Source organism: Nyctibius grandis, chromosome 2, assembly GCF_013368605.1.
Source record: "Nyctibius grandis isolate bNycGra1 chromosome 2, bNycGra1.pri, whole genome shotgun sequence".
Lineage (NCBI taxonomy): Eukaryota > Metazoa > Chordata > Aves > Nyctibiiformes > Nyctibiidae > Nyctibius > Nyctibius grandis.
The window spans coordinates 446,590-472,984 of record NC_090659.1 but is presented as its reverse complement, the minus strand read 5'-3'; the positions used below and the strand labels follow the sequence as shown (position 1 = coordinate 472,984).

General features: G+C 40.1%; 1 protein-coding gene across 1 annotated transcript; it reads left to right on the top strand.

The window, feature by feature from the left end:
- The first annotated feature begins 1,638 nt into the window (after positions 1-1,638).
- Positions 1,639-25,606, top strand: HJURP (Holliday junction recognition protein). Its single transcript, XM_068421114.1, has 14 exons — positions 1,639-1,734; positions 2,828-2,894; positions 3,804-3,868; positions 4,575-4,602; positions 8,816-9,111; positions 10,245-10,373; positions 13,527-13,566; positions 16,940-17,001; positions 17,705-17,803; positions 18,514-18,574; positions 19,522-21,104; positions 21,643-21,706; positions 22,922-23,009; positions 25,480-25,606. The coding sequence occupies exons 1-14, from the start codon at positions 1,639-1,641 to the stop codon at positions 25,604-25,606; spliced, it is 2,805 nt and encodes a 934-aa protein (XP_068277215.1).
- Positions 25,607-26,395: the final 789 nt, after the last annotated feature.

Genomic DNA, 26,395 nt, shown 5'->3' with positions numbered 1-26,395 from the left:
CCATGCTGGAAGTATCACAGAATTTATTTTTCCAGAATTCAGGGGAGTAAAAGTAGTATTATTCCTCTTTTACCCATGGGAAAGGAAAAACTATAGGGACTTGGTTCAAACTACTGAGTGCCCATCAATTTTGTCAGCTCAGTCTGAGATAAACAGAATCTGATTTATTCAGGGTGTTTACTATTTTTTCTAATCTTAGGAAGTTTATATAAGCTTTTATATATTCAAAGCATATCTTCCATCAAACTGAATAGCAAGAGAAAATGCTGAGAGCTTCCGCAAATACGCTCCCAGGTGGGTACCAAGAAAATAAAGAATATGCAGTTACGTGATCATCAGTGAGGTTCTGGTTTTTAGATTATTTATCTTGCATTCATCCCAGCGGGAGGAGAGTGGCAAATGTAGGAGTGGGATCTAGTTCATCAGCTTTGAATTACCACACTCGTAAAGGACACCCGTCCTTTCTCTTCCTGCTAACCAAAATCAACACTTTGCTGCTCTTGTAACTGGCTTGCTCACCACACACACGCAATTTAACTGCTGAGCACAGGGGTTCATGCAGTGGTGGCGAAAAATCGTGCCTTGAAAAAGGGTAAGGCCTTAGTGCAGAACCAGAAAAAAAGGGGAAGACCTGCCAGAAACAAGGTGAGGCCTTAATGCAGAACTTGTCAGCTATGGGAACTTCACAACCACATAATAGTAAGAACGCTTAAAAATGGATGAAATTATAGATTTTTCTTTAGTTCCACCATTTAAAAATAAGATTTATTACAATGAACTAATAAAACAGTAAGTAGATAAATACAAATCGGCTTTGGACAAGAAGCCATTATGAAAAACGCATCCATGTCTTCACATTGGCAAATGTTTTTGTAACAGAAGGTTCCAGGGAACTTGATGTGCTGATAGCATTTTTTTAAAAAATCTTTATTTATAGAAAAGGAATGGTTGCTCGAAGAATATTGTGGAGGAACGGGATGATATCCTAAATATTGGTGCCAGTGGGAAGGTCATGCTTTTGGTGGTGCCAGTCCCAGCCCTCCTCCTCAGCGACTCATGGCAGCCATTTAGCACCAAATACCCCAGCCCTTATTCCTCTAAGTGTCTGTTTTACATGAAGTGGCTTATAGTATTTGTAAAATATTGGCTTTTTGCCGACGCCAAGGCACGCAGGGCTTCACCGGCCTCTTCACGGCGGCAGCCGGCGGGGCCCCTGGGCCGCCACGTTCAGCCCGGAGCGCGCCCTCCAGACCACCCCATCCGACGCCGCGGCCAATGGGAGCTCACGGTGAGCCACTGTTGCTAGGCAGAACAGCGGCTTCGAACCACGTCCCGCCCCCGACCAGCCGCCAGCCCCGTACCCAATGGGAGGGCTTCGAGGGCGGGTTGACTGCGAGGAGGGGGTGGGCGCTCGGCAGCGGTAGCAGCCAATCAGAATGAGAAATGCTCGCCGCTGCTCACTCGGATAGGCTGCGGCTCTGAACTGACGTGCGCAGGCCCAATCAGAGGAGGGGAGCGGCGCGGGGGCGGGTAGGCGGAGCGCAGTTTGAATTGGCGCGGGGCGTAGCGGAAGCGCCTGGCGGCGGTGGCGGCCGGGGCCGAGGCGGGGGCCGGGGGTGTGCGCGCACCCCCCGCGCCATGGCCCGGGCCTTGGACCTGGACGCGGACCTGGAGCAGCGGCTGCGGCAGAGCAACGCCCGCTTCGTGGCCTCCATCAGCCGCATCTTGGAGCGGGTGAGGGCCGCCGCCGCCGTCGGGCAGGGGCCGGTGGGCGGGGGCTCCTGAGGGGGGAGCGGCGGGGGAGCGCTGTCACCCCCGCGGGGCCCCGGCTGCCGCCGCTGACGGTTTCTCTGGCCGAGATGGCGTGTGCCGTGGTTCGGCCGGGCCGGGCAGCCCTTGTGCGTCCTCCTGGCCGCCTGTGAAGGCTGCAGGCAACCTCCGCTCCTTCCTGGCCGCCTCTGGGGGTGTCACTGCTGACAGGTTCAGTTTTCTTTCCGTGCGCTAATTTGCAGTGACTGACACTGAATTCTCTTCATCAGTTAATGACTTAGGGTGTCACCAGCTCCTCTTTTGTCCTGGCTACCAAAAGCCCTCAGTTTGTGCTGAGCCTTTGCATGAGTAAGCTGGTAAAGAGCCAGCTCCTTGCGTATGGCCATAAAACTTACATCCAGGATTGCCAGTATTAAATAAATCACTTATATTTATAAGTCCGTGTTGTTTATAGTGCCCTTAATGCAAATTAGCTAGCGTTAGGTGAGGTATTTTCAATGAAACTACAGAAAGAAGCAGGAGACTCCCTCCACGAATCCTCCTCACTTTAGAGCCACTCTGTGGGAGCCACACACCTCCATCCAGAGATGAATTTATTTATTCAGGGGTGTCAGCTTCGCTGTCAAGGGAGATGTTTTCTGCTGGGTGGTGGCATAAGGCTTAGTCTGGTCCTGGAACATTTGCTCATCTAGCATTAGATTGGATATTTTTATATGTCGTGAGCTGTAGGTCTGCGCTAAGTGGCTGCTCCCAGTCACGACAGTGGTAGTTTAGAAGAAACTGTAATAAAGTTAACTGCTTTTGCGAATTCTCTGAAGCCCCAATTTGTCAGTGACTGGCTTATGCCTTGAAATTGAATGGCTTGCAATATGTTTCCTCTAGGAATTAATGTTTCCAGATTGCTGCCTTCTAACTTCAGCCAATAAAACAACATACTGATAACTTAACGTTTCGGTCAGAACAAAATTGTATAAATGCATGTTAAATGCATGAAAATGCATTTTAAAAACATTGTTTTAATCATTTATTCTGATCTTTAATGGTCCTTTTTATTTAGTATAATCATCCTTTTGAAGATGATTTACTTATTTCCATGGAAACTCTCACCTACGACACACCTGATGGTAAGAACTTCTTAAAGCTGTGATATTTACGTGCTGTATATTTAGACTTAGTGAAGCATGAAGCTGTTGGCAGTTACAGAATTGCAACAGATCCTGAATTTTGTCGGCTTAGGTGTGGCATTTCATGTGTAAACTTTGATACGTGCATGTAATACCTGGAGAGTTTGTTTATATGCACCACTTTAGTCTATTGCATGCTCTGTTTTAGACAACAGAGTTATTAGAAAAGTTGGGATAACAGTGGTTAATATTTGGATGTCTTGTAAGAAGGAGAATCAAAATGGAGAAGACTGAGGGGAAACAAAGGAATGGAAATATTAGTAGGAAGTTGATACGTGTTAATGGATTGTTTAGTTTCATCTCTGCTTAGTATTTTGAAGGGTGCTCTGATAAATTTCTCTTGTGTCAAATGTCAGTGCTTACAGCACTGTAATCGTGTGTTGGATTTGTAAAGTCTTTGTTATGCTTTTGGTTTAGTAACGTCTGTTCAATGTGGAATGAATATGGATCTCAGTCCTGTGGAGCCTTAATTATGGCTTTAAGTAACCTCAGATACCACGTAGTCTACATACATTAAATAAAATTTTAAAAGTAAAATAATTTGCTTTTTTTCCCCTCTTCGTAGCATCTGGGGCTGTAATGCTCTGTGGATTTTAGCTCAGTGTTGTTAGACTCAGCATGTGATAATTTTTTTCCTGATTCTCAATTAACTTGAAATTACACTATTATCTTGGTTTGTTTTCCTGTAGGTTGTTGTTTCAACACTTGTATTGGAGGCTGTTCAGATGTGATGTTTTGTTACTGTGTGATATGTTCTTCCTAGATGTTTACGTTTGTTAGAATGATGCTCAGTATAGATAATGTTACAAGAAAACATATGTTTATCTTGATATCTCTTGTCATTTCTAGGACCCAAACAATGGGCAGAAGTGTCAGCCAGGAAGCTTAAAGAATGGAAGAAGGAAGTACTTGAGGTATCTGATAATATAGTCCTACTGTGCAGTCAAAATGTAGCAATATTTCTTTTTTTTAAATATATAAAAGAATATATATAGGAATACTTCTTTTTCTATGTCCTGAAATCCCCCATGAGAAGAACTGAACAGTGAATTTCATCAAAATCTCAGTGTTTCCCACATAACTGTCCAAAGTCACCTTGCTGCTACATTCCTGGTGTTTGTTTAACAAGACAAGTTGTGTGTTGTGCCCTGGTAGTTAACACAGAAGCTGTTCTGAACCCCAGAGTGAGGGGATGAGGAGTGGAATCTAGACTTTGGGAACAAGAGTGGATTTAATGGAGACAGAAAGAGCTGTATTTCCCTTTTCCACTCCTGGTAACACCTCGTACATCATCTACTAAGCATTGCTGCACAACCTTACAGACTAAATCCACGAAGGACTGTAAGAGGAATTCTCTGTCTTAGCCTTTTATGTGGGCCAAGGCAGCTATAGCTTATGTTTTTGTAGTGATTTTAACAGCAACAGTATGGCAAGAAGTGAATGATCAGGTAAGTTTCACCGTGTATTTGTGGCTTTTCTGGTCAGGCCGTGGGAAACCTGAAGGAAACTGCATGGTTACTTAGAAAGTGTGTGGTTGTGAGATAGACCAAAGTAAAGAAAGGCATCGGTTAAAGGAACTTTACTATTCTTCTGACTTTTTTTTCTTCTTTCTAATTGCAGTGTAATAGAGGAAGCCAAAGGAATGCAGGTAAATTGTTTAAAAAAATAAGTGCTATAAATTATCTTATCCAAAGAGTCTTGACTTAATAGATGTCCTGTTTTTTAGCCAAAGTCTTTAGGATACTCACTGCTTTTTGTGGGGGGAACCACCCAAAAAACCAACAATACTTATGTTGATACGGATTCCAAAATGTAGTTTAAAACGTTTAAGATGAGTAAATGCGTTATAATTGATGCTGCTATCATCACAAGTTGATTAAAATATCTCCCCTTATCAATTAAACAGTAAGCTTTTGGTGGGATTTGTCAGTTCTGTCACTGAGTGTGAATATTGCAACCCTTACGTGGGTGTACAAATGGAGAGATGTGGAAGTTGCTGGCTTTTTGAAAATAACTAGATGGGTAGGCTTATTAAAAAAAGGGTTAAAAGAATCTCATGAAGTCACATGATGAGCTATCAAAAATTTAGCAGATTATTCTGTATACTGGGCTGCCTGCAGGAGAAAGTAGTGTATAGTTATTTCCTTAGAGATCAGGTATCATGATGAACATCAAATCAAGGCTGCACACCAAAGTGTGATTCTGATACTACTTAGGGAAAGTGTCTGCCATCTGAAGATCTTTATTGTTCTGAAAAGCAACTGTATATTCCAATAAAATACATGTTTTTCCTGGGATAAATGACTGGGGGGAATTATGATGTGTAGTACAGCGAAGGTGTGTTGGTCTTTATTTTTTTTTAAGGTTTTTGAAGTATTTTTTTTTGGTGTTGCTTATTTTGTGACATTCATCTGAGAAACTTTTATGCTGAACATCTGAGGACAAAACACAGCCTAGTGTCTCTACAGTCCTACCAAAAACTTTGTCCATACAGGGTTCAGGTATAGACTTTGAATCAGCCTACGTAATTAAAATGTTGAGCCGGGAAGTAAGGAGCTGAGACATAAAGATTCAGATGGTCCAGACCTTTACCTCTAATTTTTATAAAAAAAAAAAAAATGATGGGTCTGAATAGTACAAAAAATGACTGGCTACAATCTGCAGTAAAACTCAGAAAGAAAGAAAGAGCATCTATCAGTTAGTTGTTTAAAAGTTACAGTATTTGAAGTCTTTTAGAGGTAATTTTTTGTGAATCTTTGTGTCTTGACCGAAGGTCTGAAAGCCTTAGAAGTTCTTAATGAAGGAATTTACTTGGAGTTTCTTTAATGCTACGAAGACTTGATCTAAATAATTTAAAATTTAGTGTACTGCATTACAGATGGGGTAGAAAAGCAGAAAAAATTGATATCTTACATATTTTTTCCAAGTTTTAATATAACTTGAGCAAAATCTGAATTATTTGGTTATGTTTTAAGTTATCCTATGGAAGAAATATTTAACTAAATATTGAAGGTGGACAAACAGCCCTAGTGTTAGCAGCTTTTGTTATAAGGAAAACCCACTTTTACAGATTCGTATTTATATGTGTATACACATGCTATAAAAGGTAGAATCTCATGGATTTTGTTCAATTTAAGAAAATCATATCTTGCACTGACTTTATTTGAAACACAAAAGCACATGGAGTTTGAACTGGCTGGTTGTGGTTGGTGTTATCCTTAAAAAGAGAAAAAAAAACAATTAAAAAAACCCTCTTCTGCCTGTGGGTTATTAAAGCTGATGTGCAAATTTTACCTATTCTTGTTCTATACTCTTAAGTGTTCTATACTTGTTCTATACTCTTAAGTGAGCCTGGGGTGTGTTTTCAATTAGGATATACAAAGTGCTGTGCTATTAAGTGTGAACATGTAAAATATTGTTCTAAGACCCAGGTACTTATTAATGAACCCCTTCCCTTGGAATACAACTTGTGTTATTTTTTCCAGCTCAAATTCTGAATTTTGCTACAATCCATTTGTGCTATTTGGATAGAAAGTCCTGTACCCCCGTGAAGTTTTACTGGGTAAAATGACAATCCTTTGAGTGTGGTTTTTTTTTTATATATGGCAGTTCTGAGTATGGGAGGACCAAGTATGTTAAATTTCAACCTTGAAGAGTAATATTTCTGTCATATATTAGCCACTTAAAATTCTTTCTTTCCTCAAGAAACTTGTTTGAAACAAAACACCCTCCGTGGTGTCTCGTAGATCTTGCTCAGTGAGGGATTTCAGTGGTGCATTACTGTGTTATTCTGATTTCCTGCGTTCCCAATCCAGAAATGTTTGGAAAATGCTTTATTTAACTTCTAAAAAAATGCATTGCTCACATATTCTAAAGGAAGCATGACTGTGGTTTTTTTACAGAATAGTGAACATAAATTCCCTGAGAAGGCTACAAGCTGAAGCCAGATCCTTCTAGTTGTAGAATATGCTTCATTAACTTTATATATAGGACAAGAGGACACAGCCTCAAGCTTGGCCAGGGGAGGTTCAGGTTGGACATTAGGAAGAATTTCTTTTCAGCAAGGGTCATTAGCCATTGGAAGGGGCTGCCCAGGGAGGTGGTGGAGTCACCATCTCTGGAGGGGTTTAAGAAAAGACTGGACATGGCACTTAGTGCCCTGGTCTAGTTGCCATGGTGGTGTCAGGGCAACGGTTGGACTCGATGATCCCTGAGGTCTCTTCCAACCTGGTTGATTCTGTGATTCTGTATATGAGAGAGTGGGTTTATAGCCCAGTTTCCTACTGGTTGGAAAACTCTGCTTAGAACAGTTATCAATGGTCTGTGCCCAACCTGAAGGGAAACATGAGGGATTTTTTTCCAGACTTGTCCTGAGCAAATTACTAGTTTATACTTTCTTTAAGTAAATAGCAGAAAATTAACTCACAGGTGATACCAAGGACGGATGACTGCCGTGAGAGATGGTCTGACAAATCGAGGCTAAAACTTAAAGTCAACTTTTTGAACTTCTCTGCGTGAAATTACACAGTAATAGACTTGGGTAGGAATTATCAAATGCAGGAGGAGTCAGGTTGAGGAGGAGTCAGGTTGAGGAGGAGTCAGGTTGAGGAGGAGTCAGGTTGAGGAGGAGTCAGGTTGAGGAGGAGTCAGGTTGAGGAGGAGTCAGGTTGAGGAGGAGTCAGGTTGAGGAGGAGTCAGGTTGAGGAGGAGTCAGGTTGAGGAGGAGTCAGGTTGAGGAGGAGTCAGGTTGAGGAAGAGTCAGGTTGAGGAAGAGTCAGGTTGAGGAAGAGTCAAGGTCTTGAAGGCTGGTTGAACCAACCAGGACTATCACTCTGTTATCAAAAGAAGATATGCACAGGTGCCTGGTATGTAAAGCACCCAAAACAGGTTTTCTGCACTGTTCAACAGGGATAAACCTTGTGGTGGAGTACTTCTTGTCTTTGGTAGGAGTTTGACCAGCTAGAGTGAGTCAGAAAAAAGAAAAAAAATTACTAGAGCCACTGGTGACAGGACTTAGAGGGGGGGACAAAAGAGAGCCTCTAGGTTAAGTGTTAGAAAAGCTTTCCAACTATAAACATGAGGAAATCCTGAAATATGTTTCTTAGAGATTATGAAGTTGCTTTTTAGACTTCTCCTAGAGGTAAGTTAGGTATAGTTGTTCCTGTTGTAAAATGGAAGAAGGAATGGGTGACATCTTTAGGTTCCTTTCCATATGCTTTAAGCCTTTAGAAAACTGGAAATCTTGATGGATGATTGGCACTATGAAATAACATAAAGTGCTTATAGGAGTAAATAATACCTATGTGCCTGAGTTACATATAAGTTTCTCACCATTTAATGAAAAGTAAATCAATTGAGATATTCGACATCAATTTATATGGAAACAGAAATGCAGAAAAAAAAGCAAGGACGATAAATTCTGCATTAAACAGAAACTTGTTTAATGGCAGTCCTGAGTAGGGTAACCATCTGCTAAACCCATGTATTATTTCTAGTATTTAAGTCTACCACATGCATCCAATCACGAGAAGTCCCACTACAACTTTAGTACCAGCAGAGTTGTATGTTTGGAGATACAGATCTTCTCTTTCGGGAAAGATTAAATTTCTCTAATTTATGGAGTGTTAACAATAGATTTAGGCAATAATTTTTCTATACACATCATAAATGTATGCACTGTATACACACTTGAGAGGTTGTAGCTTGTTATGGACATCTTTTTTAAATCTAACAAGGTAATGGTTAAAATGTAACTTTTTTTTAGTGATAACAGTTTTCAGTATGAGTAATTTTAATAACAATATCTGGCTTGGAGGCTAATTGTGAAATAAGGTTATGTGGAATTTAACTTATTAAACTAGATTTGAAGCCTGGGGGCGGCACGCCAATGTTTGTGGGGCAGTATGCTAGTGAGGGCCTTCAGTCTGCCACCTCAGTGGAGGTAGGGGATGGAGAGCCGTGTGGTAGCAAAGACACAATGGTTATTGATGGGTTAGAAGCCGTGGAAGCGCCTGAGAATGGTCACGTAGGAATTAGGGCTTCTTCCCCCAAAAAGGTGGCGGGATCTATAGCCCAAATGAAGAGCGTCTACACCAATGCACACAGCATGGGCAACAAACAGGAGGAGCTGGAAGCCATCGTGCAGCAGGAAAACTATGTGGTTGCCATCACAGCAACATGGTGGGATGACTCGCACAACTGGAGTGCTGCAGTGGATGGTTATAAACTCTTCAGAGGGATAGGCAAGGTAGGAGAGGTGGGGAGTGGTCCTGTATAGTGGGGAGTGTTTTGTTTGTCTAGAGCTTGATAATGGTGATAATAGGGTTGGGTGTTTATGGGTAAGAATCAGGGGGAAGGCCAACAAGGCACATATCATGGTGGGAGTCTGTTATAGACCACCCAACCAGGATGAAGAGGCAAACGAAATATTCTGTAAGCGGCTGGGAGGAGTCTCACAATCACTAGCCCTTGTTCTCGTGGGGGACTTCAACTTACCAGATGTCTGCTGGAAATACAATACAGTGGAGAGGAAACAGTCTAGGAGGTGCCTGGAGTGTGTGGAAGATAACTTCCTGACAGAGCTGATGAGTGAGCCAACTAGGGAGGGTGCCCCACTGGACTTCTGTTTGCGAACAGAGAAGGACTTGTGGGTGATGTGGTGGTTGGAGGCCGTCTTGGGCATAGCGACCATGAAATGACAGAGTTTTCAATTCTTGGAGAAGTAAGGAGGGGGGTCAGCAGAACTGCCACCTTGGACTTCCAGAGGGCAGACTTTGGCCTGTTTAGAAGCCTGGTTGGCAGAGTCCCTTGGGAGGCAGTCCTGAAGGGCAAAGAAGTCCAGGAGGCTGGACACTCTTCAAGAAAGAAATCTTAAAGGCACAGGAGCAGCCCGTCACCATGTGCTGAAGGATGAGCCGGTGGGGAAGAAGACCAGCCTGGATCCACAGAGAGGTTTGGCTGGAGATCAGGGGGGCCAAAAAAAAAAAAAGAAAAGAGTTTATGACCTTTGGAAGAAGGAGCAGGCAACTCAGGAGGACTACAAAGCTGTTGTGAGGTTATGCAGGGAGAAAATTAGAAGGGCCAAAGCCCAACTAGAACTTGATCTGGCTACGGCTGTAAAAGGCAATAAAAAAATGTTTCTATAAATACATTAGCAAGAACAGGAGGGTCAGGGAGAATCTCCATCCTTTATTGGATGCGTGGAGAAACACAGTGACAAAGGCTGAGGTACTTAATGCTTTCTTTGCCTCAGTCTTTAGTAGTAAGACCGGTTGTTCTCTGGGTACCCAGCCCCCTGAGCTGGAGGACAGGGATGGGGAGCAGAATGAAGCCCCCATAACCCAAAGGGAAATGGTTATTGACCTGCTACACCACTTAGACCCACACAAGTCTGTGGGGCTGGATGGGATCCACCCAAGGGTACGGGGAGAGCTGTCAAAAGTGCTCACCAAGCCACTTCCCATCATTTATCAGCAGTCCTGGCTAGCTGGGGGGGTCCCAGTTGACTGGAAATTAGTAAATGTGATGCCCATCTACAAGAAGGAATGGAAGGAAGATCCAGGTAACTACAGGCCTGTCAGTCTGACCTCAGTGCCAGAGAGGGTTATGGAGCCGATCATCTTGAGTGCCATCACGTGGCACGTACAGGACAACCAGGTAATCAGGCCCAGTCAGCGTGGGTTTATGAAAGGCAGGTCCTGCTTGACTAACCTGATCTCCTCTGACAAGGTGACCACCTTAGTGGATAAGGGAAAGGCTGTGGATGTTGTCTACCTAGACTTTAGTAAGGCCTTTGACACTGTTTCCCACAGCATTCTCCTGGAGAAGCTGGCCGCTCATGGCTTGGGCGGGTGTACTCTTTGCTGGGTAAAAAACTGGCTGGATGGCTGGGCCCAAAGAGTTGTGGTGAATGGAGTTAAATCCACTTGGTGGCTGGTCACAAGTGGTGTTCCCCCAGGCTCAGTAGTGGGGAAGTTCTCTTTAGTATCTTTATCAATGATCTGGACGAGGGGATCGAGCGCACCCTCGGTAAGTTCGCAGATGACACCAAGTTGGGTGGGAGTGTTGATCTGCTTGAGGGTAGGAAGGCTCTGGAGGGGGATCTGGACAGGCTGGATCAATGGGCTAATGCCAACTGTGTGAGGTTCAACAAGGTCAAGTGTCAGGTTCTGCACTTGGGTCACAACAACCCCATGCACTACTACAGGCTTGGGGAAAAGTGGCTGGAAAGCTGCCTGGTGGGAAAGTACATGGGGGTGTTGGTCGATGGTTGGCTGAATATGAGCCAGCAGTGTGCCCAGGTGGCCAAGAAGGCAAACAGCATCCTGGCTTGTATCAGGAATAGTGTGGCCAGCAGGGCAAGGGCAGTGATTGTCCCCCTGTACTGGGCACTGGTGAGGCCGCACCTCGAATCCTGTGTTCAGCTTTGGGCCCCTCACTACAAGAAAGACACTGAGGTGCTGGAGAGTGTTCAGAGAAGGGCAATGAAGCTGGTGAAGGGTCTGGAGCACACGTCTTATGAGGAGCGGCTGAGGGACCTGGGGGTGTTTAGTCTGGAGAAAAGGAGGCTGAGGAGAGACCTTATTGCTCTCTAAAACTACCTGAAAGGAGGGTGTAGCGAGGTGGGTGTCAGTCTCTTCTTCCAAGTAACAAGCGATAGGACAACAGGAAATGGCCTCAGGTTGCACCAGGGGAGGTTTAGGTTGCAGATTAGGAAAAATTTCTTCTCCAAAAGGGTTATCAAGCATTGGAACAGGCTGCCCAGGGCAGTGGTGGACTCACCATTCCTAGAGGTATTTAAAAGCCGTGTAGATGTGGTGCTGAGGGACGTGGTTTAGTGGTGGACTTGGCAGTGCTGGGTTAATGGTTGGACTCGATGATCTTGAAGGTCTTTTCCAACCAAAATGATTTGAAGATAGCTACTTCTCTGTGGGTCTAATATGTTTTGGGTTTTATTTAAATCCATTTGAGTTGTGATAGCTGGTGAAGAACAAAATATAGATTGGAATGGAAAAAGGGAAGATCTCTGCTAAATTAGACAGCTCTTCCACTTTATATTTCTTCTGCTGCTTATGAAGTAAAGGGAGGGGAAAAATACCAACCCACCAAGATTGTTACTGCATCTGTCTGTGCAGAAAGACAGGGAGAGGAGAGTTAGAAGGACCCTTTGCCACAAATAATTAAAAAGATGCAGTAGGGGTTTGGGGCTTTACCCTCAGGCTTCAGGATTAGTCTTTTTCTTCTCCTTTCCAACATATGCCAAGAAACACGCACACAAAGTTTGCAGTTCCCTTCCTTCTCTTCAAGTGATACCACCTGATAAAGGGGCAGATTTTACTTTCTGTGGTGCTTTATGAGTTAAGAAGAACACGTCATACGGTAGATGTACATGTGATCAGAATTAGTCTGCTGTGTTTGACTGGAATGTCGTTCTGTCACTTGTCTGTTCTTTGTCTCAGCCCTATGTACGTTCTCCGTTTGTTAAATGTTTGTGTGAAATACTTTTCAAAATAAATGAGAGTAAATATAAATGAAGGATTAATGAGTTCAGGTACAACATTGACCTGTGACCTATCAAATTGAAATAGAACTTTTTTTTTTCCTCCCGTGCATGCTAAGAAATGTCAGAGCAATGGACTAGCGATTGGGAAGGTGGACATCCAACAGTACGTCAGGTACGGGCACCACATGGCCATCTACTTCTATAAAGCCTCTTTGGGACAAACTATTTATGGAGTCAAAAGCTATGAAACTAATCATGGGCAGGTGATCCTGTACCATAGCTGTAGAGTTAAAGACCTACTAATTGCTAACTTCTTTTGACTCCTTATCCTTTCAAAGAGAAAATATTCAGTATTTAAAGAGTGATCTGGGCCATCTCACTGATCACTCCTAATTATTTGTTCTACATAGACAGTAGTTAGAATTGTCTGATTTTATTGATGCCATTTTACCCATAATACACTAATTTTATGATTTGAACTGGACAGAATAGATTTAGACTTCTTTAAAAGAAATCGTGAAGAACTTCATGTCAGGTGTGGATTGTAAACATTGAGAAAAGGCTCCTTATCTATGGATAAGGAATATCCATAGATATATGGATATATGGATATTCATATATAACCTATTTGAAATATTATATATAGATTGTTTGAAGTAGGCAATTAAGAATTATTTAAAGTGGGCAGTTAAACTTTCCTTATACAGTGGAACACAGAGAAAATCCCCCACACATACTGATAAAGATTTGATGATTAGAATTCATCCATCAACTGTTTTTTGCCCTTGTTCTGTAATAGCTTCTCCTGGCATTATTGGTTGAATATAGAAGGGCTGGAAAGAAAAGAGTTTTCCCCATTGAGTAAGGAAATGTGAATCGAGATAAATTTGTGTACAGATTTATTAATAAAGATGGTGTCAATTGGACATAGTTCATAGAATATGACTGGGTTTGTTTCACCACCACCCCCCACAAAAAAATTGAGCAAGTAGTGAGAGCAAAAAATTCTACAGACTAGTTAGTACAGCTTGTGCTACCAGGTCTTAAAATTCCTTTCATGTGCTTTTAAGGAATCTCCTGAGAACTCCCATGTGGATACATCTGACATAGGTGGGTTTTGAAATTTACTTCTTAGCTACCTTTTTTTAACTTTTTCAAAAAGATTGCAAGTAACTTTTTGTAATTTTCTAACATAGTAAAAATAATTTTAATACATGTTCGATAGGCTTTCAGAAAGTAGAGAATAGGAACAACACGAGGCTGAGGTACTGGTGGTGTTATGAAATAGATATCCACATTCCTCTTTAAAATCTCAGTTCTGTATCCCTAATCCATTGGAAAGTCCATCGGAATATGTTCAATAGCCTTTTGTTAATAAACAAAGGAACAGTGCAATTAAAACTTTGGGGTGTGAATAGAAATTTTATTAAGAATTACAATATATACATTAATTTCTAGTGGTCTGGTAAACATGGATATTACGTTCAGCTGCAACAGTACGTCTTCAGTCGTGTTTGCAACAGCTTCAGCATCAGTCTTGCGGCCTGTCTGCAAAGTTTGGGGTGATTTTGACCTTGTATTCCCAAATAATTATTTCAGTGTATTCATTAGTGGTAACAATCTTTGAATAACTGTTTTTTAAATATTTGGAATTTGTATTACTCAAGATCTTTTGATTCTTGGGCATATCAAAACTTACCATTTTGCATAAATTAAGCTATGGCTAGGTGGTAACCAGCATTTAATGATTAAAAGAGCAGTTGCAGCAAAATATCGTTAGCTGGTGTTTAAATACTCTGGTATAAATGAGGTGCTTCGTACACGTAACTGTCTCTGAGGCAGATGATTACTTCTGTGTCGAGGGAAAATAGAAAACAACAATCTGAATTTTGTCCTCCTGTCATTTGAGAGGATAATTTCAAAGATCTATTTGAATGATAAAATAATTTCTGTGATTTAGAAAATGTGACTTTGTTTTTTTCCAACCTGCACAATGAAATATAGGCAACAAATTTCAGAGGCGTCTGTAGCTTAGCTTCTGTGAGTGTCCTTTGTCTTGTGCACTCACGGGATGATGAGTGATGCAGTTCAGACTCTGGTATCTCCATGGCAGCGTACAATAATATGGTTATCTGCTCCTCCTCCTTCTCTTGTGAATGATCTAGGAAGAGACTGGAGAGGATTTATAGCAGCCTCGGTGAGTCCCAGCTATCTCCAAATACAGTAAGACCTAGAAATTATCTTCTTAGATACGTGGGATTGGATTCCTCACTTAAAAATGGAATTCACCTAGGTGTTTTGGTTTTTCTTTTTTTGCTTTTTGTTTATTTTTTGTTTTTTAATATAACAAAGGTTAGCAATAGGCCATCCTAACTATTAAGAAAAAAGTATATCTTCAGCTGCTTTAGCTAAAACTTTAGTTTTGGCAGGTTTTTTCCATCTTTAGTGTTCATACAGAACGCTTCACACTTCTCAGTGAAGGCAGTCTGTCTTCCAGGCATTATACAGTATTTTTGTCCTCAAAGGATGGAAAGCCTATCAACAGCAGGTACAAATGGAGTAAACCAGCTCTCACCTGTACATGCAAGCACTGGTCTGCCCTTAATAGGGAAGATTATTAAATCTACCTCCTTTGGTTTCCCAGGAAGTAGCATGGCCAAGTACAGTGATACCTGAACAATTTTTTATCTCTGTTAGCACAGTATCACAGAAAAATGAATTTATTTGGAGAGAAAAGGGAACGTTCAATCTGAATTGTACATTTATCTAAGTGTGTTTAAGTTTAGAAGATCACATCAAAGTCAAAACTTTAAATTTACAGTAACTCCCTTACTACATATTCATCTCTTAAATAAGATATATCTTTTAGGTAATGGTAGTGTATTGAGTGCACATCCAGTGAAATAATTTCCTGTATTATAGGTCAAATTTTCCAGAGAAAGGTGGGAGTTTTCATTTTTCCTCTCTTCTGCACTTCAGGAACAAAGGTGTTCCCAAATTTCCCCTTTGGCCCTTCAAAACGTGTTAAGGTTCCCTGGAGAAGATACTCAACTTTTTTCTGTGCTGTGCCATGGTCCTCTGCTAATAATTAATGTTCCAGTGATTTGAAACGTGATTGACAATATATTGAAGACATACTAAAATTACACTTTTATGAGGCTTTATACCTAGAAGAGTGGTCAACTTGTATAAAGATCAATTCATTCTATGGTACAAGCTATTTTCTAATAATTTGTAATTGACGTGATGGAGTCGACCATTCCTGGACCCTGGAGTTGTTACCTTCACCTCAAGAACCTCCCGTTTTTGTAGCAGTCTAGTCTGGTCATCTGGGTGACATTTAGGGGTCAGTCTGCCAGCTTTGTGCCCCATTCTACTGGAGGAAGACGACTGCATGGCAGAAAGAGTAGAAGTTGTTACAACAGAAGCTGGAGGCTGAAACTTTTCCAGATTAAAACCTTAACATTCTTGCTGCTTCCTCCACTGTTGATGATTAGTAACTTATTTCCCATGGATAAAGTGACCCCAACTTTGTCTTCCATTAGTCAGGTGGGAAGAAACTTTGATAATCTGACAGGTATGAGTTTCAGTTCTAATAAAATAATGCTACTGGGGTCAGGTAGACTGCCAAAGCCAACCCTCTGATCGCTCAACGTTTTCACCAGAAGGTGTGAAGTTGTGTTGCCTCCCACAAAGATGGTGTTTTTCGTATGAATGTTTATCCTGGCTCTATGGCAGCAGCTGTCCACAGAGCTTTAGGTGATTTTTGCACTGACAGGGAACAAAAAAAGGAAGATGGGATTAGCTGGAAATATTTTCATTCTGGTTTTAGTAATTTAAGAATAGTATGAAGAGGCAGTGATGTGGTAGGTATCATAACCAAGATTTTTTTCACTCATTATTTTCCTTTTTAGGGTTATTCTCTCTTCTTTCCCTCCCTGTAGTGAACTCGATCATGGGACAAAGCTATAACAGCCAGGGAAATTCAGAAATCAGGGCTTACAATGCAGCCACATGTTTTATGATTGTGAAAGGCTGAGGCTTTAGCTAATGATGAATTGGAAGATCTGGGTACATCTGGCAAAAAAAAATGCTTTGTTGTGTTTTGTTCACAAAAAGACCCATAGAATGCCTAACAACTGAGCTGGAAGGTTTGGACTTGCTTTTTCATATTCTCATCTGGTATTTCTTGTGCTTTGAAAATATTTTACTCTCTGAAACAGTAAAATAATCTTGAAGAACTAGTTACAAACAAGTTATCTTCATCCTTCTTTGTTCCCCTCAAGTCATTTATGAACCTATAAACCATGCTTTTCAGTTGGACTTGAAATGGAAATGTAACACGGATAAAAAGTTTTAGTGTAGAAAACAATTTTCTAAAATGAAACCAGTTTAGTCAATAAGTTATACAATGTATGTTTAAAAACATTTCTGTTTTGGTTTTGAGTTCAACTAGATTTTATTATTTATCTTCAAATTGTAGATGCAGAAAGTCATGCTGATATGGTTTCAATGAGAAGAAAATTTGAAGACCTTCACTTCCAGGTAAAAATTTCTGGTGTCTAATGTGATAAAATAATTTTGTGTTCAGCAGAAACGATTGAACTGTTTGAATAGCTTACATGTGCCTGGTGAGTTGGTGCACTGTCAGCAGAAGACTCTATATAGTCTGCGTCTTAATGCACATTTTTAGTAATAGCAAATGAGAGGTTCAATAAATAATGTCGTGAAGACCAATATGAAGTAATATTGTGTCTTGGGATTATTAGTGTACCAGAGAAAGCCATAGGATGTACTGCATAGAACAGGCAACCCTGAGAAAGGCTGTTATAGGTATGGGGAAAGAATAATGATTGAAAACTGATGCAGCACAAAGTGAAAACACGTGTGAAAATATGATCCTTCACCTGAGAGTCTGCATAAACAGGTAACAGGATTTAAAAAAAAAAAAAAGTAAATTGAGCTTGTTTTTTTTTTATCAGTGGGTCTTCTGAGGCAGCAGTGCTTTTCCCTGCATCAATAAACTAGCTAGTTATCTCTTTTTATATGTCCTCACTCACATACAGTTCCTGCTTGGGATTTTTTTTTTTACATAAAATATATACATCAAAAATAAGTTTATGCTGGTTGGACATCCTCATCTGAATAATACTAGTTTGAAACAAATCTAAGTAATATGTTTGGGTTTGTCAGTGTCAATAACTTCTATGTGTTTTAAGTAATCCCTTTTTTTTTTATTTCCTCTAAGAATCCATATGTAGATGATGGGAAAACTCAAGAGAAAGCAAAAGTCCAAGTGGATGTGATAGTACAAGATTATGCAAGAAAAATTCCCAAGTGGATTATGGTAACATATTTCTCCTGTTCTAAGTTAATTAGAATAAAATAAGAGCTCTCTAACTGTGCAGCACAATGAATTCTAGTCAAAGTTCTCTGCTGTTCCATCGTTGTTCTCCTCCTGCTTGCTCTCTGTGTAAATATCAGTGTCTCAGGTCTCTGACAGCAACGATCTGTAAGAAAAAGAGTAGACTATATCCAAATATTTCTTTTTTTTTTTTTTTTTTAAATACTTTGAACCCTGACATGTGAGTTGATCTTCAGTAAGTTTTCTGAAAAGCCTAAATTTTAGGTTTGTAGCGAAAAAAGGAGTTTTAGCTTTATTTTTGTTTTGGGCCTGAGGAGGATTGGGGTAAAGGGTTCTGTTACGTGGTACAGCTTCTGTTTCTTCCTGGAGTGGCCAGACATGTATATAGATCCATGTACAAATTGTCATATTTGGGAAAGGGATTCAACTATGATACATAATGTAGAATTTGCAAAGATGATAAATAGTTTCCCAAGGTTTAACTGGTAACTCTTAAATTCTTGCTGAAGTCTTAGACTAGACATTTTCCTCATCTGAAATTTACTAAGCCCCTTAAGACCATAACTATACAGAACCTAGTATAGTAAGGAGAGAGAGTAGGAGGAGTCACAAATAAGGCTTTGATACTAACTTTGAAATGCAAAAAAATCAGGATATTAGATTATGTGTCTTTTTTTTCCTTTGTTTTTCAGGTAGCACCTCAAGGTCCGTCGGAAGGTCTTCATTTCGCTTCAGCAGTGCAAGAACTGATTGGTACAAGTGAATCTTTTGGGTGTTGGTCAAATATGTCAGTTACAAAATGTGTTTTTATTAAATTTATTAGAAAGAAATATTTAATTTATTGAAGACACAGAGGCACTCTTTACCTAACAGAAAAGTTCACCAGGCTGTCTTCTTGAAGAGGAGTTAGACAGGATTTTGCTTATGGCAAAATCTATTTGAAAAATAGAAGCTAAATAACTTGTACTCATAAAAACAGCTTTTCTTAAATAGCCCCAGGAAAAAAAATGCATAGTTACAAAGTTCAGCAGCATTAGTCTCAATTAAATGAAAGCATAATTTTTTGGTTCTGTTTATTTTAAATTCAAGGTAATGAATAGCTTTGGGTCTGCTGGTAACTGGTACTCAAAGTGATACTTTGCTAGTTAACTTTCTTCAGCAGCTCTCCAGACTTGATGCAAACCTAAGAGAGGCTTGAAATATTTACACGAAAATTCTAACTACAAAAAGCATTCTCTTCATTGCGCTTTGTGGCAAGCAAAGCTGCACTGGTGCTAGCCAAGCACAAAGCTTTGAAGTAATATGGAAATATAGAGTGACAAAACCTGTAGGATAAGGCTGTTCCTCCTGGTCAGAAATCACAGGGAGCAAAGCAGTCTGCCTCTACAATGAAAATATTTTAAATCTATATATTAAGCTATTTTAAAATAGGGTTTTTTTTTTTCCAACACATTTCATTTCTGTCTTTATAGTCTGCTAATTCAATATCGTTAGGAAAAACCTTTTAATTTTTTCCTGATGGATTGTATGTTAATCATCCCTTTAGCCTGGCAGAAAAGCTTAATGAAATATGCTATTACAGTAAGGCTATCTGTACTGCAAGCAATTATTTCTAAGTCATGTAATACATTACAATAGCTTTGGGGATTTTTTTTTCTTCTTCTGGTTTGGTTTTGTGATTCATTTGTTTCTTTGAATAGGCAACAAAGCCGCTGTTTGCAGAGAGAAAGAATTGTCAAACGAATGTTCTTCATCCAGACCTCTACAGTCACAATTTTCTGATGTTGCCATTTCACCAAATGCAATAGCCATACCCAGGCATCAGCCTTCTCCAGACCTGAATAAAACTTGCTACGACAGTATCTTGGAGGAATACCGGTCTGCAGATGAGGAGTGCTCCTGGAGCAACATAACTCTTGCAGACTTGTATCCAGCGATGGTCGAGATACTTACAAGGCTCATGACAAAGCAGTCTCGGAGAAAAGAGTTAAAATACGTGTTTGGACACTTCAGGCACAAGAGATGGTGTTCTAGAAGACCAAAGCTCAATGTCACTGTAAACAAAGTAAGAGGATTCAGACCTCTTAAACTGAAGCAAGCGCTACCCAGCATATGCAGCAGGAGCAGTGAAGACATCCAGAATCAAACCTTTGGAAGTGAGAACAGAGAACTCTGTGATGACAAGTGTTCCATTAATAATTTCTCTGGTCTGGTACCTTATTCTTACACTGACACAAATGAAACCAAAATGGACTGTTCTGACTCAAGTTTAGAACGACGTTTGGTATCTGGAAAAGGCCAAAAAGTTGCCAAGCAGACTGCTTTTCCTAATGCTATGGCTAAAGTGGGAGAGAGACTTCTAGTTGAAGAGTCACAGACTCTTGTCTCACTGAAGAATCCAAAATGCAAAGAAAGTGAAAAATTGGCTTACAACTGCTCCTCGGAATATCGTTTTGTAACATCAGCTGCCAGGCCAAGAGCGCTTCACCCGGTAAAAGAGACTAAACCTCAAAAACCTGACTTTCCTTGTGGTGATGCGTCAGAGTGGTGTTCATCTGCTTGCAGTTCCTATGGCAATAACAACACTTTTATACCTGTCACAAACTCTCCTCTTGCAAAAGCATCAAATACTCTGCTCATAAATCGTGAAAAAATATTTTCTGAAAGATTAATTTCTTTCCAGCGCAAACGCTCCTTTTCCTCGTTGTCTATGAAGCAGAGTCCCTCGAAGATGCCCCACAAATATGAAGATGCATTTGAAAAACTCTACTACAAACTGTGTTCCAAAGAAATCCAAAAGCCTTTGACGTTAACAAGGCATCTTTCAAATTCCCAGAACCTTGAAGAGAAAGGAAGAGCAGTGAAGAGGAATTCAAGTGATTCTGTGAGGTCCAATACACAGTGTGATAGAGAATTTGACAGGATCTATGAGCAAGCGTGTAGTGAGGCTGTTCCAAAACTTCCTGGGTTTCAGAGAGCTTCAAATTTAAGGAGATATGAAGGATTACAGATGTCTGAAACTGTAAACGCTCTTGTTAACTCGCCTGTTCGAACGTTATCTGCAATTCCCAGAGTTAAAAGACTAGGAAATTTTCAAAATGATCTTCTTTGTTCCCCAGTAAAGCGACTGAAAAATATACCAGAACGTTATTTTCCTTCAACAAAAAGTCACCAGATTTCTCACAGAAAAAACGTTAATCTTCAGACAGTTGGCACGGATTTTCTGAGCACATACAGTGGCAATAACCACAGCTTTTTTAACAGTCACAGCTGTCAGAATCAGGTACTTAAGGACCTTGTGAAACAAAAAATGTGCACTCTGATATTTGGAGAAGGGCTTAAAAATGGATTAGAGCTGGAAGCTGTTTAAACTAGTGACAGAGTACTTCTGGTGCTATTTGATCAGTAGGATTGTTTTACAGGTTTGTGCTTTTGGGGATTTTTATTTGCTAAAATATAAGTAGTGTCAGGTCTGGATCACGTGAGGAAGCTCACTCTATTTAATAACCTTGAAAATGGTTATAAAATGCTCACTAAAAGATTTTGTTACATTTTAATAGACTGTGTCACTAGTTAAAATAACCTCAAACAGTGACCCTGTTAATTGAGGTGCTGTCCTTCTGAAAAGGTGACATTGTGTTCATTTTATAGACGGAAAAGGTGAGGCAAACAAATTCAGTTTTCCAATGGATCATTAGACTTGTTGATTTAAGCATTAAATCAGGCCCTTATTTCCAGGTTCCCAGTCACTCGTGAGGCAAGCTGTGAAATACGTGAGTTTTTTTTTTTCATCCACATAATCTGTTGGTGCTTTATTTCAGGATGCTGGATTTCGTGCTGCTTCAGATAAAACTTTTCTTGCTCTTCCTGGTACCTCCCTGCAAGGTTAGTTTCAGAGACGTTATGAATTACTGCGTTAGCAGAAACAAGCACTTCTTCAAAGGGCAGATCTACAGATCTCAACAGACTCCTGTCTCAGTGTCAGCTCTTATTCTTCAGTAATAATTGGGTGTGTTTAGGTGTTCCTTTAGGTAAGGAATCTACACAGAAAAGGGTTTCCTGAATCACAAGTTAACAGCTATTTAAAAAGCTTTTCTTTGGCTCAACCAGGACTTTTCCTACTAAAGTGTTGCTTATTATCCGCTGTTTTTTTCTCTTAATTTTTTTATTTTATTTAAGGTTTGCTGTTGCTTTTCCTTTCTGTATCTAAATGTTCAGCAGGAAATGCGTAGTTTCTCAGTCTTACATTTGAATAACCAAATGCTTTTGTTTGGATTCTTCAGCTTCACAAAAACTTGCAGTTGAGTTGTTGCATGACTACTGTTACTTGCTTAGGTGAATCAGATTATTAATCTGGACAAAATTTGCCAATTCAGGTAGAATTTTATTACTAAAAAAAAAAAGAAAAAAAAAAAACAAACAAACCAAAAACTACATTACTTTAAGATTTTAGATGCTAATCTTTTAATTTCCTTTTAAAAATCTGATTTTGGTGAAAGCACGTTTATAACATAACCTCAAGGTTTTTTTCTGCGAAGTAAAATCACCAATGTTTATTTTCCGTATTTCATTTTTATAAACCTTGTCATCAAGATAACAACTACCTAACATGTAAAGGAAAACACTGAAGGAGGTGACTTGAAATATTGTCAATTGGTGTACAAGAAGAAAATGGCAGAAGAAATGCACTTGTTTGCACGGTTCTTGCCTTGTTGCCTTCTCATTACTGCTAAATTGTAAAGAATTTGATTATTTGATGTGGACTTATCCCATCTGTCTTATTTTGCCCTCCTCAAATTTTGACTCATACTTTATGTATTACATTTTTTCTGGTATCAACTTTTTTCTAATGGTGATAAATTATAAGCATTTTGAAGAAACCTAAGCTTCTCCTTAAATATATGCAGTGTATAAAATGTATTGGAAATTAAGTTTTGCCAGAACCTTTGGCATTAGAATATTTTCATAGGGAAATTTAATTACTGAAGTATGCCAATGAAGTGTTACCGATGTATTACTAGGCTAATATTTTAACATCATACTGTGGTGTCCATGCTACATTGTTCTTACCCTTCCCATACTACTGTTGTTCATCACTAGGGTCTGTGGTTGCAGATGCCCACTCTGGCTGGCCAAGGGCAATGAAAAATTACAGCTGGCCTGGGAATGGGCAGAAGTGTCACCAAAGGTAAGTGCCTTTGGAGAAAACACATTTCAAAAGAAATTCTTGCTGCTCTGTGTCTATATTAAAGGCATGGAGGTTGTTGCCTACGTGCATACTTCTAGAATGAAAATGTGCGTGCTTGGGAGAGCCCAAGCTAGTCAAACCTGCAGGCTTGGATACCAGGAGGCAAGTGTCTGTGGACAAAACTAGCCAGGCTCCAGGATGGATGGCCAATGAGCACCACTTAGTAATGACCTAACTGAATAGCTACTCTAGTTCTTTTGTGTTCATTATTTATTATTTCAGATATAACTATAGAATTGTGTTGATTCTGGCTGTGTGTTTGAGCTAACAAGTTCTCTCGGATCCTTAGGCTGTGCAGATTGCAGGATATTGCTGTTTAAAAGGGCTTCCAAAAGTTACCTTCTGTGCAGCTGGGCATAGTTACCTGCGTTTTGGCTCTGGTAAACAAGCAGTGGCTCTGGTTGGAAGATACCTGAGATCCTCTCCTCCTGCTGTTATCACTATTGGCCATGTGTTTAGATGTCTGGAAGGAGAACACTCCTTCCGGCTCCCTGGATCCTGGCCTACGACATCTGCTTTTCTTAGAAAATATGTGACTTTTAAAGGATTCTCAAGTTTCAGATCTCTTGGATTTTTAATTACAAACTAATTTAACAGGCAGCAGGATTAAAAAGCATTAAAAGTTCTCTAAACAGTTTCTCATTTTCTTTTCCAAAACATTTTTACATGCTTTTTTTGCCAAAAATTCTAATTTGGTACCACAAGACATGCTGACTTCCCAAACTCAGTCAAGAAATATTTTCGCTGTGAGTGAGATGATCGTACACAGATATCAAAATTTTCTGACAATGTTCGAATTAAAGCTTCAAAGGAAGCCTGAATGCATTTTTAAACTGCTTGTATGGAGAACTTAACTGGAAAAGAGGCTGCATGATTTAAAGAAAAGTTGCAGTTTAAGCAAAGATGGAATTAAAACATAGAAGCTTGTATTACAAATGTGTAATAATATTGATAAAGATTGTATTTGGATTATTTTTGATATAACGGAAGATCGGAGGCAATCTGGTGAGTGTACAAGGATGTTTCTGTGCCAGTGAGTACGCCCACTTAGCTGAGTAAATTTCTGCTTGGTTCTTGGATTCCCTCTCCTTCCTCACTGCTTTCTCCTGACTCTGTACAAAACAGCCCTCCCTATGAGATTAGGAATTGTTCTGAAGGAAAAGGGTTTCCTTAATGCACGTAAGGAGAGAAGTTTGAGAAGGAGTAAGAGCTCAGGATGTCACAGACTGCTTTCTTGCCAAGCCATCTGGAATAAAATCTATTTCTTTGTTCCTTAATTACACAAATGCATGTTTGCTGATTTGTAGCCAGAATGGGCTGGCACACCGCAAGCTGGCTTAGCCCTGTGGCATGATATTCTTAACCTTCTGTGGTTCCCAGGAGTGAAGCTGCTCTTTGATGGCTTCAGAGCCCTCAGAAGTGCCCATGCCACGTGGCAAAATGCTGTATGTTGTCATGAATGTTTGTGGAAACAAAAGGAATGTTGTCTTCCTTTCTGGAACTTCACAGAATCAACCAGGTTGGAAGAGACCTCAGGGATCATCGAGTCCAACCGTTGCCCTCACACCACCCTGTCAACTAGACCATGGCACTAAGTGCCATGTCCAGTCTTTGCTTAAACACATCCAGAGATGGTGACTCCACCACCTCCCTGGGCAGCCCCTGCCAATGGCTAATGACCCTTTCTGAAAAGAAATTCTTCCTAATGTCCAACCTGAACCTCCCCTGGCGAAGCTTGAGGCTGTGTCCTCTTGTCCTGTCGCTAGTTGCCCAGGAGAAGAGGCCAACTCCCACTTCACTACAACCTCCCTTCAGGTAGTTGTAGACTGCACTAAGGTCACCTCTGAGCCTCCTCTTCTCCAGGCTAAACACCCCCAGCTCCCTCTGCCGTTCCTCGTAGGTCAGGATTGCCTGTATCTAGAAGATGATTATGAAAGAGATATTTCAGAAAAGGAAATGTTCTTATTAATAAACTTCTCAGCTCTGTGTGAATTCTGTCCTACAGCTATACTGCTATACTTAATTGTCAGATGTAAAGCAAAATAGTTTAAAATAGATGTTAAAAAAAAATGCCATTCCTTAAGTAACAGGCAAGGAAATAGTTGTATTCTCACTTGTAACTTTCATTTTTAGCTATTTTGCATACATTCAAAGTTTATGTCTCGAAGTTTAATAGATATTTATATAATTTAAGTTAATGTAGTAGCATTACTGTGGCATTTTAATGTCTCAGGATGAAAAGATTCCTCTCCAGCTGAAAGCACATAGGAATGCAGACAAGGAGTCTGCTGTTCACAGTCAAGATGCTCAGATATCTTGCTTTGGAGTTTTGTTTCTGTTCACCAGCGTTTCAGCAAGCGTAGTATTTTTGTGTCATTTACTTTATCATCTAAACAATTCTTTTCTATAGGGTATCCAGAAAACTAAGCTACACTGATGGGAAAGACCAAAATCCTGGCAATGCCATGGACGACTTCATGGTCACAACTCACCAAGGAGCATTCGTGGACTGCTACAGCGAGGACATTGTTTTATAAAGTTTGGTTTTGTTTTGTTTTTCTTCCTCCTTCCAAGAATCAAGGATGTATTTTATGTACGTAATGTACAATTAGTCCTGATTTTTAATTCCCTGTGATATAAATCTTCAGGAACTGGTCTGTCCATTCTGACAGGACACTTCTTACTCCTCTGGCTTCATCAGGTGTTGCAGGGAATCAGGATTCCATTCCATGGCTAAGTTTAAATAATGTATTTAGTAGTGTTTATAATAACAGAATGTGATCTGTATTATCTTTTATCTGCTGATAAGCTTTGATTCTTAACGTATTAGTAATGAGATGAGTAACAAGCTGTTTCTGATTAATTCCTGCCTCCTCATGCTTTATAAATATATCAGTACTAAACAAATGAAAAAATCTAAACTGGGTGGATGGTCCAAATGCAGCATTATACGCTATGACTTGTAATAGGCCTGCTATATCATTTTAATCTTAAATTTACTAAGTAGCTCACCAAAGTTGATTGTTCAATAAGATTTTATAATTTTTAGAGGATTTGATAGAATTTTTTCAGAACACAGAGTATGACTATCTGACACAATGTATATTCTAAATAAAAACCTATTCTGAACAAACACCTGCTTTTCAACCTTTTATTGCAGGTATGTGAATTCTCAGGAGGAGTTTGTACACCTACAGCAAATGATGTGGCAGGGTCACACAGGTTTTCACTGCTGTGTTCATTCTTGGCAAGGAGATTGTTTTAGTGGTGTCAGGTTAAGGACACTCTGGTTTTTATTTGGCATTGCCCATCGTCAGCTTTCTGAG

Bases quoted from the DNA above. Each gene is read 5' to 3' on its own strand.
- HJURP (XM_068421114.1), top strand. From the start codon at position 1,639: ATGGCCCGGGCCTTGGACCTGGACGCGGACCTGGAGCAGCGGCTGCGG. The intron at 2,895-3,803 runs GTAAGAACTTCT...TGTCATTTCTAG, and splicing joins CACCTACGACACACCTGATG to GACCCAAACAATGGGCAGAA. The intron at 3,869-4,574 runs GTATCTGATAAT...TTCTAATTGCAG, and splicing joins GGAAGAAGGAAGTACTTGAG to TGTAATAGAGGAAGCCAAAG.